At 44.7% G+C, this 16713-nt stretch overlaps 1 protein-coding gene across 2 annotated transcripts; it reads right to left on the bottom strand.

The window, feature by feature from the left end:
* Positions 1–1427: 1427 nt before the first annotated feature.
* Positions 1428–16707, bottom strand: AURKA (aurora kinase A). Of its 2 annotated transcripts, XM_043883354.1 has the most exons (9): positions 16493–16707; positions 13203–13246; positions 12074–12353; positions 10571–10625; positions 9355–9546; positions 8472–8610; positions 4230–4378; positions 2222–2396; positions 1428–2080 (listed from the first exon to the last, which is right to left on the bottom strand). In XM_043883354.1, the coding sequence occupies exons 2-9, from the start codon at positions 13239–13241 to the stop codon at positions 1901–1903; spliced, it is 1209 nt and encodes a 402-aa protein (XP_043739289.1). In that variant the 5' UTR covers positions 13242–13246; positions 16493–16707; the 3' UTR covers positions 1428–1900. The 2 variants fall into 2 exon arrangements, with proteins under 2 accessions (XP_043739289.1, XP_043739290.1); XM_043883355.1 differs by lacking the exons at positions 13203–13246; positions 16493–16707 and having other exon boundaries at positions 10567–10625; positions 12074–12211.
* Between the last annotated feature and the right edge of the window lie 6 nt (positions 16708–16713).

The raw sequence follows: 16713 nt of genomic DNA, 5'->3' as shown, positions 1-16713 counted from the left end.
TAGTTCTCAGTAAGTTCAACACTTCCACCTTTGTCTTCATCATGATCAAATTCACCATCTTGGTTGACACACAGGTGTTGGCAGCTAGAAATACATAATTTTACGTGATAGGAGCACATAGAACCTGAGACCAAAAATGGGAGAGACCAGCTCCTCACGGCAACTCATTTCTAGGCTGAGACTGAACAGCTGGTGAAAAGAATTACCCGTGGACTGCAAGCAGACTTATCTGTAGACGGGTTTCAAGTTGACACAGATGCCTGAACTCTAGGGTGTCCCATGGGGACCAGGTGACCAGGGTAAGGGGAAGCTCTAGCCAGCTGTACTGAGGGGGCAGCAGTGTCCACTTGTATGAACCACTTTAAACACTGGCAGCACCCAGACCCCAGTTCAGCTAGGGAGGGGGTCCGGCTGGGTGAACACTTCGACCACAGAATCAAGACTGAGGGCCATACTGGCAAAATTAGGTTGCCAAGAGCTGGCTCACCCAACACGTGGAACTCCTCACCATGCTGTCGAGAACACGGTCAGAGCCCAGAAGTGGGCGGGTGTGGACATGGATGGTTGACCCCTCCCCTCTGTCCAGCCAGACCACCTGCAGCTCTAGTGAACCCCCAGCAGCCCCCATGCCGTGCTGGGACCACTCACTTCTGTGAGCTGTTGCCGACTGGGCAGGTGACTCCCCAGGATGAGGACTCCAGGGGGCTGTGGTCATGCACAAGGGTGAATGTCCACTGCCCAGGACGGGGACCAAGGCCCGGGGGCACCAGGGACAGTGGAGGGTGCTGGCTGCCCTCACACCTACTCCTGGTGTTCCCCAGCAGAGCACCCCACTTCCAGTTCCCCCCACCAATGGGCCACATTTCCTGCAGGCCCCTCCCTCAGGCTGCAAGGACCTCTAGCCACACCTGCCTCTAAACTTTAAATCCTGTCTTTCAAGCCCAACTGAGATGCTCCTTCCCCTGGGCCCTGCTCCGCTTTTCTGTTCCCTAACCCATCACAACGTGCCTGCTGCTTGACTCTTCCTCCCTCCCCTGCCCCCAGGAGTGTAGGAGGAGGGATGAAGGAAGGAAGGGAATGCAGGAAGGCCCATATATCTGTATGCCTTCCAATCTCCCCCCTCCCCACCACCACCTAGTGATTAGCCCGGCATTTCTCAAAGTGTCTGTCAAATGTGAACTCCTGGGAGATGCACTGTAATGTCAAGGTTACACATGTGAGAACTTTATAAAAACACCAACACCATGAGAGAAAATAAGGCTTTACCATTTAGAAAGGGCTGAGACACCCCTGTGCCCTAAGACTGAGGCGAGCCCATGCTCCTGCCTCAATCTCACCAGATGAGTGACTGAGGACCCACAAGCAGGCCAAGTTGGGGTGCTGGACAGACACCGAACAGTCTTGAAGGGATGCTGTGGAGGTAAAGATGCAAGTCTATACAAAAGTCTTTATTTTAACATTTAAAAGGAAGAATCACATGTTCATTCTGACAGCGTTACCAGACTGGGCCACCCGATAAGTTACACACACACAGGACTGGGAAGGTTATTGCACAGTGTTTCAAGGGTCGAGGCAGGACTAGGCATGACCCCCTTCCCCACAGCCAGGCTCTGAGTCTGTCTTCCACAAGGACGCCTTACTCCAAACAGGCTGCGGGGTGGCTGCCCTCAAACCTTGCCTCCAGATTGATTCTATAACCAGTGAAGTTATTAGCACGATTTCTCATGGCTGCTCCCACTGCTAGAGAGTGTCGTGTCTATGGAAGTGGGACTCCAAGCACTGCCTGCTCATCAGCAGCATGTCCTTTAGAGTCTCGATGGCGGGCAGGCCACAGGGAGACACTCCAGCAGCCTGCTCCAGGACAAGGCAGCCCTGGCCTAAGGATCTCTGCCTGCAAAGATTAAGACTGTTTGCTAGTTGATTCTTTTTTCTGACAACTTGATGGTTTTGAGTTGGCTGTGATCCAGGGGTGTTCAAGTACTTCTTTGAGGGTGGGCCTCTGGCTGGGGTTGTGCTTCAAAAGTCTTGAAATGAGGTCCCTGGCTCCCTCGGGCACACAGTCAGGGAATGTGAATTCCACCTGGATGAGTACACAAAGTGACAAGAGTCACCAACGTGGCTCAGAGAGAACACGAGAAATACTCAGATCATAGCCTCCTGTCAAGGTTGATAAGGAAGGAATTCTAACAGAACGATGGGTCCCTTTGTAGTGAGACCTTACCCGTGATATTCTTCTGTAGGTCTCCTGGTATGTGTCTGCCTCAAAAGGAGGCTTGCCGACGAGGAACTCATAGCAAAGCACCCCAAGGCTCCAGAGGTCCACTTTCTCATCATGCATCCGGCCCTCAATCATCTCAGGGGGCAGATAGTCCAGCGTGCCGCAGAGGGTGGTCCTCCTGAAAACAGGCAGGCTCAGGTTGACGTGCTACTGTTTCTGTTATCACAACAGCTGCTCAAAGTCACCAACCATTCCTCTAACACTGAGCGCTTTTCCTAGGCTAGCTCCTGTGCTACAAAGCAGGTGGTATTATAAATCCGTTTTTAGACGGGGTGCTGTACCAGACCTCACAGCTAGCAATCATGTGGCACCCCAAATATGTCTAATTCCAGAACTTCCTTAAATGATATATAAGATTTAAAGTATCACCACTATAAAACTGTATGAACAACTAGGGAAATTTGAACATGGACGAAATAGTAGATATTAACAAGACTGGGTTTCTTCGGTGTGATAATGGTTGTGATTATACAGGACAATGTCCTTATTTTTAGGACGTGCCTACTACTGAAGCACTCAAAGGATGAAGCATGCTGTCTGTCACTTATTTTTGAAGGTTCACCAAAACGTAGACACACTCAACATGGTAAAATGTTAACAACTGTTGGGAGTGTAGGCACTGAATAGGCAGGTGATCAATTCAGCGTGTCTGTTTTTATAACAGAGGTTGGAAACAGACATCAAAACAGGAGCAAAGGCTAGGCAGATTTTGCTGCCTTGTACTAGTTATTCTTTGACGCCGCTGGTGCCCAGCAAACGCACAAATGTTCACTCGCCTAAAGGAGCTGCTGCTGTAGACTCCTAGCCTCTCATCACCACTGGATTCGGGAGAAGGCCCAGATCAAGAGCCTCAAAAGACAGCACAGTAATCTGAGAGCTCCTACAGTTAACCAGTATGGGAAGCCGGGCCAAGTGACCAACATTTTATATAATATCCTCTTTAGAAAAGGATCAACCATCTTTCCTGTTGTGATGACACCACTGGGTGGGCCAAGGTCCAGCTCAGCCCTGTGAGGCTACAGCCATTGCTGTTTGCCTCACCAGAGGCCAACAGCTCCCACTTGTGACAACCAGATTTTTTTTCCCCAAAAAACAAAAAGAGACTGCAACAGCAGATTCAGTGCCTTGCTGGAAACAATTAGGAGTGATCTGTATCAAAAACAAATCTCACACTCAACAGTACCCATTCTGGACTACACAGTTTTTTTTAACTGGCTTTAAAGTAATCTGGTTATAATTTTTTTAAGACCTACCCCAAAGCTGACAAACTCTTAGCAGTAGATGTATGCTTTGAATTGCCCTACTTCACACATGGTTTCAAAAGCTCATTGAAACCCAACTTAAAAACAGGAGAAAATTTTAGCTCTGTTTGCAAAGTTCACTTAAATTGTTTCATTAGGTTGATCTCTCTTCTTTAAGAGGGGATAGGAAAGGACTGCTCTGTTGACAGGAGCAGACCAAAAAATCTTTAACCACCACCCTGAAAGTTCCATCCAAACTAGTTTGGTTCCTTTAAGCTCTCAGTTCTAGAGCTCTGCAGGTGCTGCCCTCAGAACTTGTAGAACTCGTGTCTCCTGGCCCAGGAAGCGGTGGCGTTTCCCTCCCACAGTCAGTGAGGTATTATTCCCCCTCTGCACACTGCATTTCATCCTGTGATACACCTGTCATATCTTTTGCCTATTTGTCCCCTTCACTGGCCTCTAAGGATAGTATGCATCTTTAACCCCAGGATCAACATCCACAAATGGCTGCACAGTAAAAATGATCTTGAAGACACTAGTTTCCTGCCTGGCCTAAATTACTACAAAGCATGTGTGTCAGTTACCTGACCCAACTGCCCACAACATCTATGCTTATGTTTACTTATGGTAAACATTTTACTTATTCAGCTCATTAGCCCCCAGGCTTTTGCTAAACCAAGCAAACAAGTTCCATCCCTGAAGTTACATACCTGGAGGATGGGGCATGTACCGACCACCCAAAATCTGCGATCTTAAGCTCTCCAGCTGATCCAAGGAGCAGGTTCTCTGGCTTAATGTCTCTGTGAATAACTCTCTTGGAATGACAGTAAGACAAGGCATTTGCCAATTCTGTGATATACTATTAAAACAAAAAATATTGGAAACCTGTTTTACATTTATATAACACAAGTTAATTTTAGACATCTCTTCTAAAAGGAAACTCAACATAGATTTTAACATGTTTTGTAGATTTGAAAGCAAAAACTAGAGACAGTGGATGACTCCACGAGAAAACAAACCAATTTAGTGTTCAGCATGAAGTACAAGTGACTCTGTGCTAGGTTATTTGCTAACATAGCAGGTGCGACACCAAAAGAATGCAGACCAGCAAGGTACCACTACATCCCCACCTGGCAATCTATGGCCCGGAAGCCATGAATTATGACAATATTGAAAAACTGGTACAAATGAGGGAGTCAGAGCTGTGAACAATTTTTAACATTCTTAAAAAAGAAAAACTAATTTAAAGTATAGGACCATTAAAGTATAGTCCATTCCCATTTTTAAAACTAAGGCAAAATTACAACAAAAGGGTTTGTTTGAAGCTATAAACTTACTCTCTAAGAGCATCAGAGGAAAATAATCCTGAACAATAAACTAAAAGCAGATGTTCTGGCATGTTAAGTAGCGGGTTAAGTTAAGGGGCACACAATATACTAATTCATTCGTCAGGTTCAGGTACACAAGCCAGTCAGTCCTTTCATTCGTTCTGTTTCCATTTCAATTAAAAGATCTGGCAAGCAAGCCCAGGATTTGCTTTAACATGTAAATGAGAATTGCTTTCTAGTATGTTGAAAGAATATATTTAGTTCTGACTGACATTTGAGAAGTGTTGGTTTCTCAAAAAGTAATTCTAAACAGGACTGAACATTATGTTATACCAAAAAGGTTTACCAAATGAAGGGGTAGAAACCAGATATTATCATCAGAAAGGACATTTTTCATTGCTTTCAGCCAAAAGGCAGAGACCAAAATTTAGACCATACACTTAAATAAACTATAAATAAACTGAAAGCAAAGGCAAAGAAAGCTCGTCTCCTGCACCAAAGTGGGTGATACAGTACGATTCCAGAGGACAACAGGCTGCCCCTGCTCAAACCCGGCAGGAACCAGCGCTCTCTGCATCCACCCCCTCCACACACCCACATTAAGATTACGGATTATGTATAAAGGTCCCTAACACTTCTCCAGAACTAGTTTTAATTAACCAGGAAAGAAAAACAGGTGTGTGTGTGTGTGTGTGTGTGTGTGTGTGTGTATAAACTATTAAGGAATCTAGAAAGAACCAATCTTTTACTTCCTTTCAAGCAGCTATCTGTTTATATCAAAGTAAACTCCACTGGATTGAAGAAAACTGACTACAAACATTACTTGCCAATCAAATAAGAAACTAGCTTGGCTGGTTAATATTTAAAAAGCAAATAAAATAGATTTCTACTTATCCAAAGGGCAAATATTTAAGTTGAAATAGTATGTCCTCATTGCACAGATATGACCAGAGGGGTCATTCACCAACAGTGCTGTGAATTCAGCAGAAGATAAAACTAAAACCACTTGAATTTAATGCCATTTAGATCAATGCCAAAAAGATAAGTGTACATACTACCCAGAGACCTACACCAAGAAACAAAACAATGTAACCACCATTCTACAGGCCCTTCATCTGCTAATTCAACAAAAAACAGTCCAAATTAAGACAACTTCTTCAAACAGTTTTCACATTAATAAAGAAGAGTACAATCCATGGGAAAAAAAGAAAAAGGCAAAACAAAAACCTGACATGTTGGATTTTAAGATTAAAAAATGCCTGCCCTTGAAAGACAGTTAAGAGAAGGAAAGAACAAGCCACAAACTGGGAGAAAATGTTTGTAAAACATGTGATAAAGGACTCATATCACAAATACACCGGAATTCTTAAAACTCAGTAAGACAACAACAACAACAAAATTTTTAATGGGCCAAAGGTCTGAACCTGGGTTCGATCCCTGGATTGGGAAGATCCCCTGGAGAAGGGAAGGCTACCTACTCCAGTATTCTGGCCTGGAGAATTCCATGGACTATACAGAACAGTCTACTATATTGTATAGTCCACGGAGTCGCAGAGTCGGACATGACTGAGTGACTTTCACTTTCAAAGGTCTGAACAGACCTCAGAGATGCTATAGAGATGGAAAGTAAACACCTGAAAAGATGCTGAACCTTGTAGGTCATTAGAGAACTGCAAATTAAAGCGATGAGACAGCACTGTACACCTACTGGGAAGACTGAAAAAAGCGGAACAGCACCACTTGCTGCCACGCATGGCACTCTCATGCGTGGGTGGGAATGCACAGATGGTAGGCATCCCCACTGCAGAAGACTGCTGACAGTTTCTACAAAGCTAAACGTAGACTCACCAGACAAGCCAGCAAGCACACCCCTAGGTATTTACCCAGCAGATATGAAAACTTGTGTCCCACAAAAAGCCGCATGCAACTGTTTATAGCAGCTTTACTCGTAATCAAAGACTAGAAGCAACCAAGACGCCCTTCAACAGATGAAGCAATAAACCAAGGTAGAGCCATATGATGGAGAATTATTCACCAGTAGAGAGAAATGAACCATCAGACCCTGAGAGGATACAGATGAACCTCAAATGCATACGGTTGTTTCCCACGGGAGTAACTGGTTAACAATTCTGACACCACTACACATGAACACTGGAATTGGATAAACGGATGGCCTATGCTGGAATCCAAGTTTCTTGGTGTTGGAGTGGAGGTTACGATAAGCAAGGGAGGAAGGTAAAATGATCCATGTGATAACGGACTCATGTTTACTATAGATACAGATGGATAATTATAAATACTTTTAGATACATGCAAATACCGAGGTTACAATACACATATCTCAATGCTCTCTTTCAGCTGAAAGCCCAGAAGTAGTAACAGTAGCAATGAGCACATCCAGCACCCAGATCAAGGCTTCTAATAACATTTTCCAATAAAAGGAAGCAAAGCTCCTTGGAGAAATAATGAATTCTAAGACTTAGAAAATGTATAAGACGAAACTGGAGCATCTTATAGCACCGACAAACAGAAAGTGCTTTTAAAGAAAACACAGGCCCACACTCCCCACATTGATGGGGGCAAGTCAGAAGGACACAGGCCCTGTGTAAAAGAGCACCCGTGGCCAAATCTGGAACGAACAATGAAAGCAAAGTGCTATTAGATTATCCTCAAAGTATAACATATCTGAGCCCATATTCATAAATATTTGAGTAAATCAATAAGGGTGAAAAGAGAGCTCTGTGGTACAAAGTTCCAAATAATGTATGTCGATACCCTGCCCTGTAGGAGAGCTGTTCCTCTGAAAAGGGAGAGAGAGTAACTCTACAGAGGAGACGCCTGACAAACACTACCCCAGCCAGGTGGTCAAGACCAACACCTGGAGATGAGTCAGGTCAGCAGCTTGTATCCTTAGAGAATGCATTTCACCTCTTACCTTCCTCCCCAAACCCATGACCCTAATCTAATCATGAGAAACAAAGGAAATCTGAATGTACGTGTGGATTTCAGTCAATAGTTATGTACTAGTGGTCCATTAGTTATAACAGTTGTACCACACAGATACAAAATAGTAATAGAAGTCAGATGTGCATGGGAAAAGTAAGTCTGCACTGTCTTCAATTGTTCTGTAAATCTAAAACTAATAAAAAATACATTCTTCTCTTTTTAAACAGGGTAACTATTTATATATATTTCCAAAGAAACAGCTGTTAAAACCAACCACAAGATTTCATTTGGTACTTGATTTTATCTGTATATAAGGTACACCTAAGCTACTCTGATTTTCCCATTTCAAATATTTGATCCTATGAAGCCAGTGGTCCCCAACCTTTTTGGCACCAGGGACCAATTTTGTGGAAGATAATTTTTCCACAGACCTGGGGTAGGGCAGATGGTTTCAGGATGATTCAAGGGTATTACATTTATTGTGTGCTTTATTTCTATTATTATTACATCAGCCTGACCCCAGATCATCAGGCATTAGATCCCAGAGGTTAGGGACCCCTGTATTAAGCTAGATTTCCATGGAACAAAGCCCCCTCTATTATATAATGAAAGGTATAGCGCTATGTAGGACAGGTGTAGAGTAAACAGAATTAGTCTGGACAGTAAATGAAAACTCACCGTGGCAGTTCTCTGCTCATCAAACTTTGACAGTTTCTGAAGTTCTCTATAGACAGCTCCGAGGGGTGCATATTCCAAAATTAAGTAGACTCTGGTAGCATCATGGAAATAACCATACAGTCTGAGAATATTTGGATGTCTGCAATGAAAGACAGACACCTGGTGTGGGAGTTCATCTGTACTGAGTATCAGATCCCTCATATGAAACCAGTGGTGAGAACTGCTGCTGGTCACAGATCCCACCTTCCATTCCCCTTGAAAATGTGAAACTATGAACCCACTGTAAGAAAAAGACGCACATTGCTGTCAATTTACATGCATTTCAAGGTATTAATGAACCTCAGGTTTAGTTTAGATTATTTCCTTCCCTTGGACCATTTATATTCTTAGGGGGAAAGAATTCAGCTAAATATTAAGTCTCCGCAAATTGAAAGAAAAAAAAAAAAAAGACATGCCATTTCCACAGTAGTTTGAAACTCAAATACCATGAGACAGACAACACAGACCATGTTCAATAACGGCAGGAGATGTGCTGTGGAGGACTTTGGACAGCTGAGCACAGGCTAGCTGAGATTTTTTTTAAATTCACTGAAAACAAAAAGACCCAAAGTCAACCTGTAGGCTGCCAGTGTGCAACCTGAACTCAAAATAAGAGGTATCATTCCTTTAATTATCCACCAAAACAAAACTCATCCAGTAAATTACTCCATTAACAAGACAAACCTTCAAGCAATTTTTCCGAACCACAGCAGTGAAGTCTAGATAAATCTTTGAAAAAATGATGAATTTGCAGTACTATGAAGCCAGCCTTCCACAAGAAGTTCACAAACACTGAAGTCCGAGTTCTGCCCCCCACTCCCCCGGACATCATCTGAAGGCTTACCTGAGATGCGACTGTATTTCTACTTCTCTTCTCAGCTGATGCTCAACGCCTGCCTTCTCCAGCTGAGCTTTGAATAATACTTTAAGAGCCAGAATAAACTTGCTTTGTTTTTCTCTCGCCAAGTAAACATTACCAAACTTTCCTTTACCCAGTGGGCGACCAATTTCAAAATCTTCCAAAGCCCACTGCCTTCTGGGGAAGAATTGAACATTTTAAAGTGTGAAGAAAACACATCCTTTCTAATGAGGTATATTAATGAGTAGCAGACATCCCAGGCCTACAAATAATTCTATACTCAAAGTTGTCTTCAGCACGTATCCTCGGCAAGACCCAAACCACAGCCTCCTCTGAATGAGTCTGTGACAGGGAAAAATCTGGATTTCTGGAGCTGAGGCACTTGCTGGCAAGTGTCCTGAGACAGTACTATGCTCTGAGCACAGACCTATTAGCAACGATGCTAAGGCCATAAGGAGGATTAGATGAGGATCTGGAGAAGAAAGAAGGCTCCAGAAACAACTGGGAGCCTCTTTCAAATGGCCTCCTCTAGCCGTGGAGACACTACCACTCTCTGGGGTGGAGAACTGCTCTGGGAAAGCGAGCAGGATGGAGCCTACAGGACAATGGGCTGAGAACCACTGGATGAGACTCTCAGAAAGTTTCTGGTAGGCAGCTACAGCAAAAATGGCTGTGGGTTTATTCCTGTTACTTTCTATTACATGCTACAGTCTAGACAGTTCAGAGACTGAGAGCAAGGGAAAATACAGCCAAGCTTTATTATGAAGAATATAGTAACTGTATCAATACTTCCAAAATACTCTACAGTCAAGTATTTGTCCATAGGGCTGCAAGAGGACCACATTTTGTTGCTTAACTTCCACCTTTATTAGAAGTAGTTGAGAAGTATACATAAACTGTATGTAGTAGTTACTTCTGAGGGTAGAGAGGTAGTTTTACTTGATTTCTGTAACAGATTCTAAGTCAAATATGTCTTTTCTAAGTGTGAAAAGCAGTAAGAAAAACTTGAGTCCCTCATAAACATCATTAAAATTCCTTCTCTCTTTGAAGATTTAGAAAATACAGATGTTTCAAATTTCCAAGTGAAAATACAAAGGCCTATTTTTAACAAGTGTTCCTATAACTAAATTTGCAATTAAATGACATTAGTATGTTCTAGTAGAATGATGGTACAGAACTTTGTACATAAGATAAAACTTACTTTTTTGATTCTTCATTTTTTTGTTTTGATGCCACTTCCTTCTCAGGATTATTTCCTAAATAGAATAAGTTAACAATCTTTGATTAGAGATGAATCAAAGAGTGGTCACCAAAATATCAATGGTATGCCCAGAATGACAGATCTGGACTATTTTTGGTTTTCTTTATTTTAAAAAGGAAAAAAAAGACGAGTACACTGTAACCTGAGTCCTTCCATCTGAAGTCTGTATAGAGCTTTGAGAGTAAAGATAAGTAGATACATCATAGGCCCCCAGATAATCTAAAAACTCAAGGCTGTGTAGATTCTCCCTGGAACCTCAGTTTCTAAATGAAGAGCTTCTAAAGCAGAGTTACCAGTCTCCCATCCATAACAACTCATCACCTCTTCCCCAGGAGGTGGGTCAGCATCAGACAATGTGCAGCAAAACATGAGCCAACCACTACCCTCCTTCCACTGTTACACTGGGGAAGTTACAAGGGGAAGTTACACTGGACATTTCTACTTGCGTATTTCCAGCAGTTCAACCTCCAACAGTAGCACAGTTTGCTCTGGTGAGATATTTGAATTCAGGTCTAAACTGTAGTCTTTCCTTCCACGGTTCATAATCTCCGTTTAATGATTTAATGCCACCAGTGTAACCACCACCCCCATGTCTGGCTTACTGCCCCATTCTATCAAGTTGGCATCCTAAGTGAGCTCTCAGATCTGTCTGAATCACTCTGCCCTGGCTGTGTTTGAATAAGTTAATGCTTCGAAGTCTTAGCTTCCTCCTCCACAAAATCGAGGTAGAAACTACGGTTGCCTCTGTAGAGTGCTTACGAGGACAGAATGACACAATGTGGATGAAGGAAGCCCGCTATGGAGCACTCAACAATTGGTAAAATTTAATAACTATTAACACCGACCCAGCTCAGGCCCCTGCAATATTGGACCCGAACCCCAGTGGCCTCCCTCCTACCTGGTACCCCTGGGTCCAGCATTGCTACTCTTCAGTTCACCCCACACATCCAGATAAGCTTTCTCTAAGAGGCAAGTCAGCCCCTCCTCTGCCCAAAAACCTTTCAGCAGCTTCCCAGCACATAGGGGATGAAGCCCTGCTCCCCGAGGCTGGCAGTGCCCACCCCGACATCGCCCTGCCTGCCTCAGTCCACTCACTCTCCCAACCCCCAGCACCTCCCTCCACGCTCCAGAACCTTGGAATTTTTCAGTTCCAAGTGTACTTGCTAAAAGAACCCCCTCTGCCCCAATAAGCAATCCAAAGAATACGGGGCTGCTGCTGTGTCTTCCCTGACTGCCCACCTCTTTCAGGAGGGTGGGAGTCAGGCCTGGCCCATAGGAGACTTGTTACTTCACCCCGACATCAGATCCTCTCCCCATCCTCAGTAGAAATGACATAAAAGCTAGGGTTACAAACAGTAAACATGCATCTGTATAGTGGGGTGTTTTTTTTTTTTTTAGCAAATAAAAGAATGGCTCGTCAATGAGCCTAAGAAGACTGCTTACCAGGTGCTGGCGGCTGGGGTTGTTTGCTCTTCAGGGTGTTACTTGGCGGCCTGGGGACAGGACGAGGGGCGCTGGCTGCCTGCGGGGGCTTCTGCTTCAGGGTCTGTACTGGTTTCTGGATGGAGACGAGCTTCTGTGCTTGTGAAGGAACACGCTGCGAGGAATTTGTGGGACACAGGACGCGCTGAGCCTGGCCGCTGTTCGCAGACACCAGATTCTGAGAGGGACACTGCTGAGCCACTGGAACGCGTTTTGGGCCATCACTCAGTGGAACTGCAGTCTAGATTGGGGAGGAAAAAGGAACGTTATGGTCTTCATGAAGGAAAGCTGAGTATCTTGAGAGTATTCCAAAAGGTCTATCTTCCAGTACCGCAATATAATGACTGTCACTGGTAACAGATGGACAGGGAAACTGACTGGAATCAGCACTTGCAGAGGATTCAGTTAGTATACGGCTGAATTACCTGAATGACTCCTCCTACCCGCTCCCCAACACCCTACCCCTAAAAGTCATGTTCCCATTAAAAAAATGTTCATTAACTATACTTTTATCTAAAAAGGGAGGCATTAAACACTTCCTAAGAATTCTCAGTGACTTGGGAATTATTCTTTAGCAAGAAGCTACAATTCAGAAACTTTATACCAAAACCCCAATTCCATTGAGATTTCTTCAACAATACTTGTATTTTTTCAGTCTTTTCTCTAAACATATCAAATAGTCAATAGTGATTATCTTTGCATGAAGTTTTGCATTTGCCACATGTTCCACAAAAAGCTAATTATATATATATAATTTTTAAATAATGATGAGCACAGTTTTAATAGTCTCAAAAGCTAATTACTATTGATTTACTAGTGTTTCAGTTTCCAAGTACTCACAAAACGGATCTGAGGCAAAAGAGGAAACAAACACAGGCTCTTCAAAAAGTTAAGAGCAAAATAAAAGTTACAGTGAGAAAAGCAACAGAGCCTTGTTGAATGCTGAGAAAAGCAACGAGTTCCCACCCAGGGACGCAGTGGAGGAACCATAGTCATATCTCAAAGGAAAGGTGAGAACAACTCTAGACTCAAACTCAACTTCCTTTGGGTTTTATAAAAGGGATCTGAGATTCCAGATTACTCAATTTACCTTAGGCCCTGAGATGCAGTTTTCTTTACATCTGTCCATGATGCCTGAAAAGAAAAAAGAACCCCCTTTAATTTGTAAAAATTCATTGGCTTCAAAGTGTCACACTGGATCAGGGTTAAAAATTCTGATGAAAAAGCCTCAGCATCACACAGAATTTTACATGGTTTGTTGTCCAGTGAAGGCTGATAAGGGAGCAGCATTTTCTCCTGTGATAGAGCACAAGCATGGGGCTTAGACCAGGTTCAGGTGTGGGGCCTTTCTCTCCCCTCACACACTGCATCCCATCCTCTCCCCTCCCTGACACTCCAACCCCACTCCTCAACTGCATTGCCCCTCTCTCCCATCATCTCTCTAATGAATCCCTTCCACCAGTCTATAGGCTGGCTTCCTTAAGTGATGCCTTAAAAAAAAAAAGTCCTCTTTACCCTTACATTGACTCAAACTATGACCACATCTCTGGCCTCCCCTTTCAGCAGCAGAACTGGGCAACAGTTGTCTCTATCACTTCCCTCATTGGGCTGCAGGCTCCCTCCCACAGGGTTTTCATCCCCACCAGACTCTAGGCCGACCTCACTAGTTGCCAGACCCAAAGGTCAATTCTCAGCCTCCCTCTCAGGAGCATTCCTGGCATTCCAGGGGGTCCTGCACTCTATTCCTGCACGGACCTGTCTCCTGCCTTACTAGCTGTCCCAACGCAAACACCTTTGCCGATGAGCCTCACCTGTGCCACCAATCTCAGTGTCTAGGGTAACCGTGGAAGGGATTCCCCACTCTCTGTCTACATCTTCCTAGGGCCCCAGAGCTCTAAACATCTCTATTAGGAGAATGTGAATAGGTGCCTTCTGCCCTCTCCTCTCCTGCCAGGCTCTCTATCATCTGCTGAGGATGCCCCAGGAAAGCCTGCCAGGCATCTCAACCCAACACACCAAATGAAACCTCTTCTTCCCAGGCTTTCAATACCATCCTCAGGCTGAAGACCCCCAAATTTCCATCTTGAGTCCAAAGCTCTCCTCTGAACTCCTACCACCTGGTAATCTGAATGGCATCTCAATCTTAACCTGTCCCCAACTGGCGTCCAGCTTCCTCCCAACCCGCATTCCCCTTAACCTACTCTCTCCATCCTGCCAGTTGCTCAAGTCTAAAGTCTTATAATCTTTTACATGGTTCTCCCTCAAACCCTGTATCTAAGCCATCAGCAAATGCTACAGGCTTTATTTGGAAAATCACTGCTCACAACCTTTCCTACTCCCACATGGTCAAACCACAATTTTCTCTCCCTTCAATTATTTGTAAAAAGCTCCCAGTGGTCACTCTGCTTCCACCTTTGCCCCATTATGGTCCATTTGCAACACTGTACCCAGTGATCCCTCTAACAAGTCAGATATATGGATCCTTGCGCCAGAGAAACCTTTATCCATTTCTCTTGCTCCCTAAATTCTAGAATCCAATCAGAAAGCACTCTTCAGACCCCAACTTTCACATCCACTTTATAAGCAAACAAACAACTACACCTGCAAGAGGAGACCAGACTAAAGAATCTGGAGTCCTTATATCAAACAGCCATTTGGAAATAGACAAGAAAAGGAAATACATTCTCATATCATGTGATCGGTAACTTCACCTATGCTGTGGTGCCTTCTTCACTCTCCCTGACAGTTACAAGCAGCTGACTCATAAGATCACATGGCTCTACAGACACTGGTTCTACAGAAGCTACCAATGTTCATTCACTCCAGGTAACACTTTTCCTTCTCAGGAAGAATAATGGAACAGAATGGACTAAGTCTCTGATTCAGAATTCTGCAGAGAGCCACAGGAAGACAGTGTCTCAGGTGATTCTGGACTCCAGCCAAGTTCGAGTGTCTCATGTCCAGACGACCTGCATAAGATCCCTGCACCTCAAACTGGAGATCCTACTTGTCTACATAGGAAAGCAGATTTAATAGCACTGTGGATGGAGACTTTTCCTTCCTTCATCAAACCTGCAAATTATCTGCACATATGAAAGAGTGGAGAGGAAATGAGTATGCTGCTGAAAAACGTTTAATTCAAACAACAAGGAAGGTTAAGGATGATAAGAAAACAGTGAAAGTCAAGGATGGTAGACACATTTACATCAGAAGGACAACTGTTAGAAATGCAGACTTTGGAGCCCAACTCTAGACCTAACAAATTAAGATCCCGCATTTCAAAGACATCCCCAGATGACCAGTATACCCCGGGCATACACTAGTTCTCAATGAAACATCAGAATCACCTGCAGAGCTTGATAAAAATACAAACACCTGAGTCCTACACCCAAGCATTTCTGATCCCTTGCCTGCATGGGTCGAGTCTAACTCTGTGCAACCCTATGGACTGTAGCCCACCAGACTTCTCTGTCTATGGGATTCTCCAGGCAAGAATACTGGAGTGGGTTGCCATGCCCTCCTCCAGGGATCGAACCTGAGTCGCTTCCAATTCCTGAGGGTTCTTTACCACTAGCGCCACCTGGGAAGCCCCTCTGATCCCTTGCTGCTAAGTCACTTCAGTTGTGTCCGACTCTGTGCGACCCCAAGGACCGCAGCCTACCAGGCTCCTCCGTCCATGGGATTTTCCAGGCAAGAGTACTGGAATGGGGTGCCATTGCCTTCTCCGTCTGATCCCTTAGGTGGGTTCATATTTTTAACTAGAACGCTCAAGTAATCCCGATAAAGGTAGTCCGGGGTCTACGGTTTGAGAAGCACTGGCTTCCAGGTTTATTTATTCACCCACTCATCCATCCTGCCCGGACAAGGGCCTTTCCTGGCTAGTCTATTCAAACTAGCCCACTTCCTAGTACAACCTTATCGGAAGTTATCTTGCTAGTTTATCGTCTGTCTCCGCACCCCCCACCCCTAGAACGTAAATTCCAAGACGGCAAAAAAACATTCTGCATTCTTTCTTACCCAGGTGCTCACTTAACATGAGAATCCCATTAGAAAGCAACCCCCCCACCCCCACCCCAACAGCCCCATTCACACTGCAGGTGTTCAATAAACACCAGGCGGCACGTTATAGGGCAAATCGGCATCCGAGCACAGAAGGGAGGGTGCAGGGAAAGCGCGGGGGGCGAGGGAGGGGGCGCAGGGAGGAACGGGGCGGGAGCGGGGGGGAAGGAAGCTCCCTGCGCCCCGACCTCCCCTCGTTGACCCAGCAGTCCCCAAGACCGCTTCCCTCCCACCAACCTGCAAAGGCCACCATGCATCCGCCTGCTTGCCCGCCTGCCTGCCTGCCAGCCAGCCTCACAGAGATGCCCCAGGTCTACGCACCTGTGGACTCCCACCTCCGATGCAAGGAAACCAAGTCCTCCCGAGAGCTCAGCCGTTAAGATTCAAAGATTTCATTTTAAATAGGAGTTAAACCCTCTATTCCGAAGGCTGATTGGTCGGGGCTAGAGAGGCGCTGCCTTTTCATTGGTTCAAAGCTAACTCTGGCTTGTGTCCCAGGCAGGCGGAGAAGGCGCGCAGGCGCACTTGCTCTGTAAGGCCCC

Source organism: Cervus elaphus, chromosome 23 (genome assembly GCF_910594005.1).
Source record: "Cervus elaphus chromosome 23, mCerEla1.1, whole genome shotgun sequence".
In the NCBI taxonomy this organism is placed as follows: domain Eukaryota; kingdom Metazoa; phylum Chordata; class Mammalia; order Artiodactyla; family Cervidae; genus Cervus; species Cervus elaphus.
The sequence above is the reverse complement of the archived record's forward strand: the minus strand, read 5'-3'. Positions and strand labels throughout refer to the sequence as shown.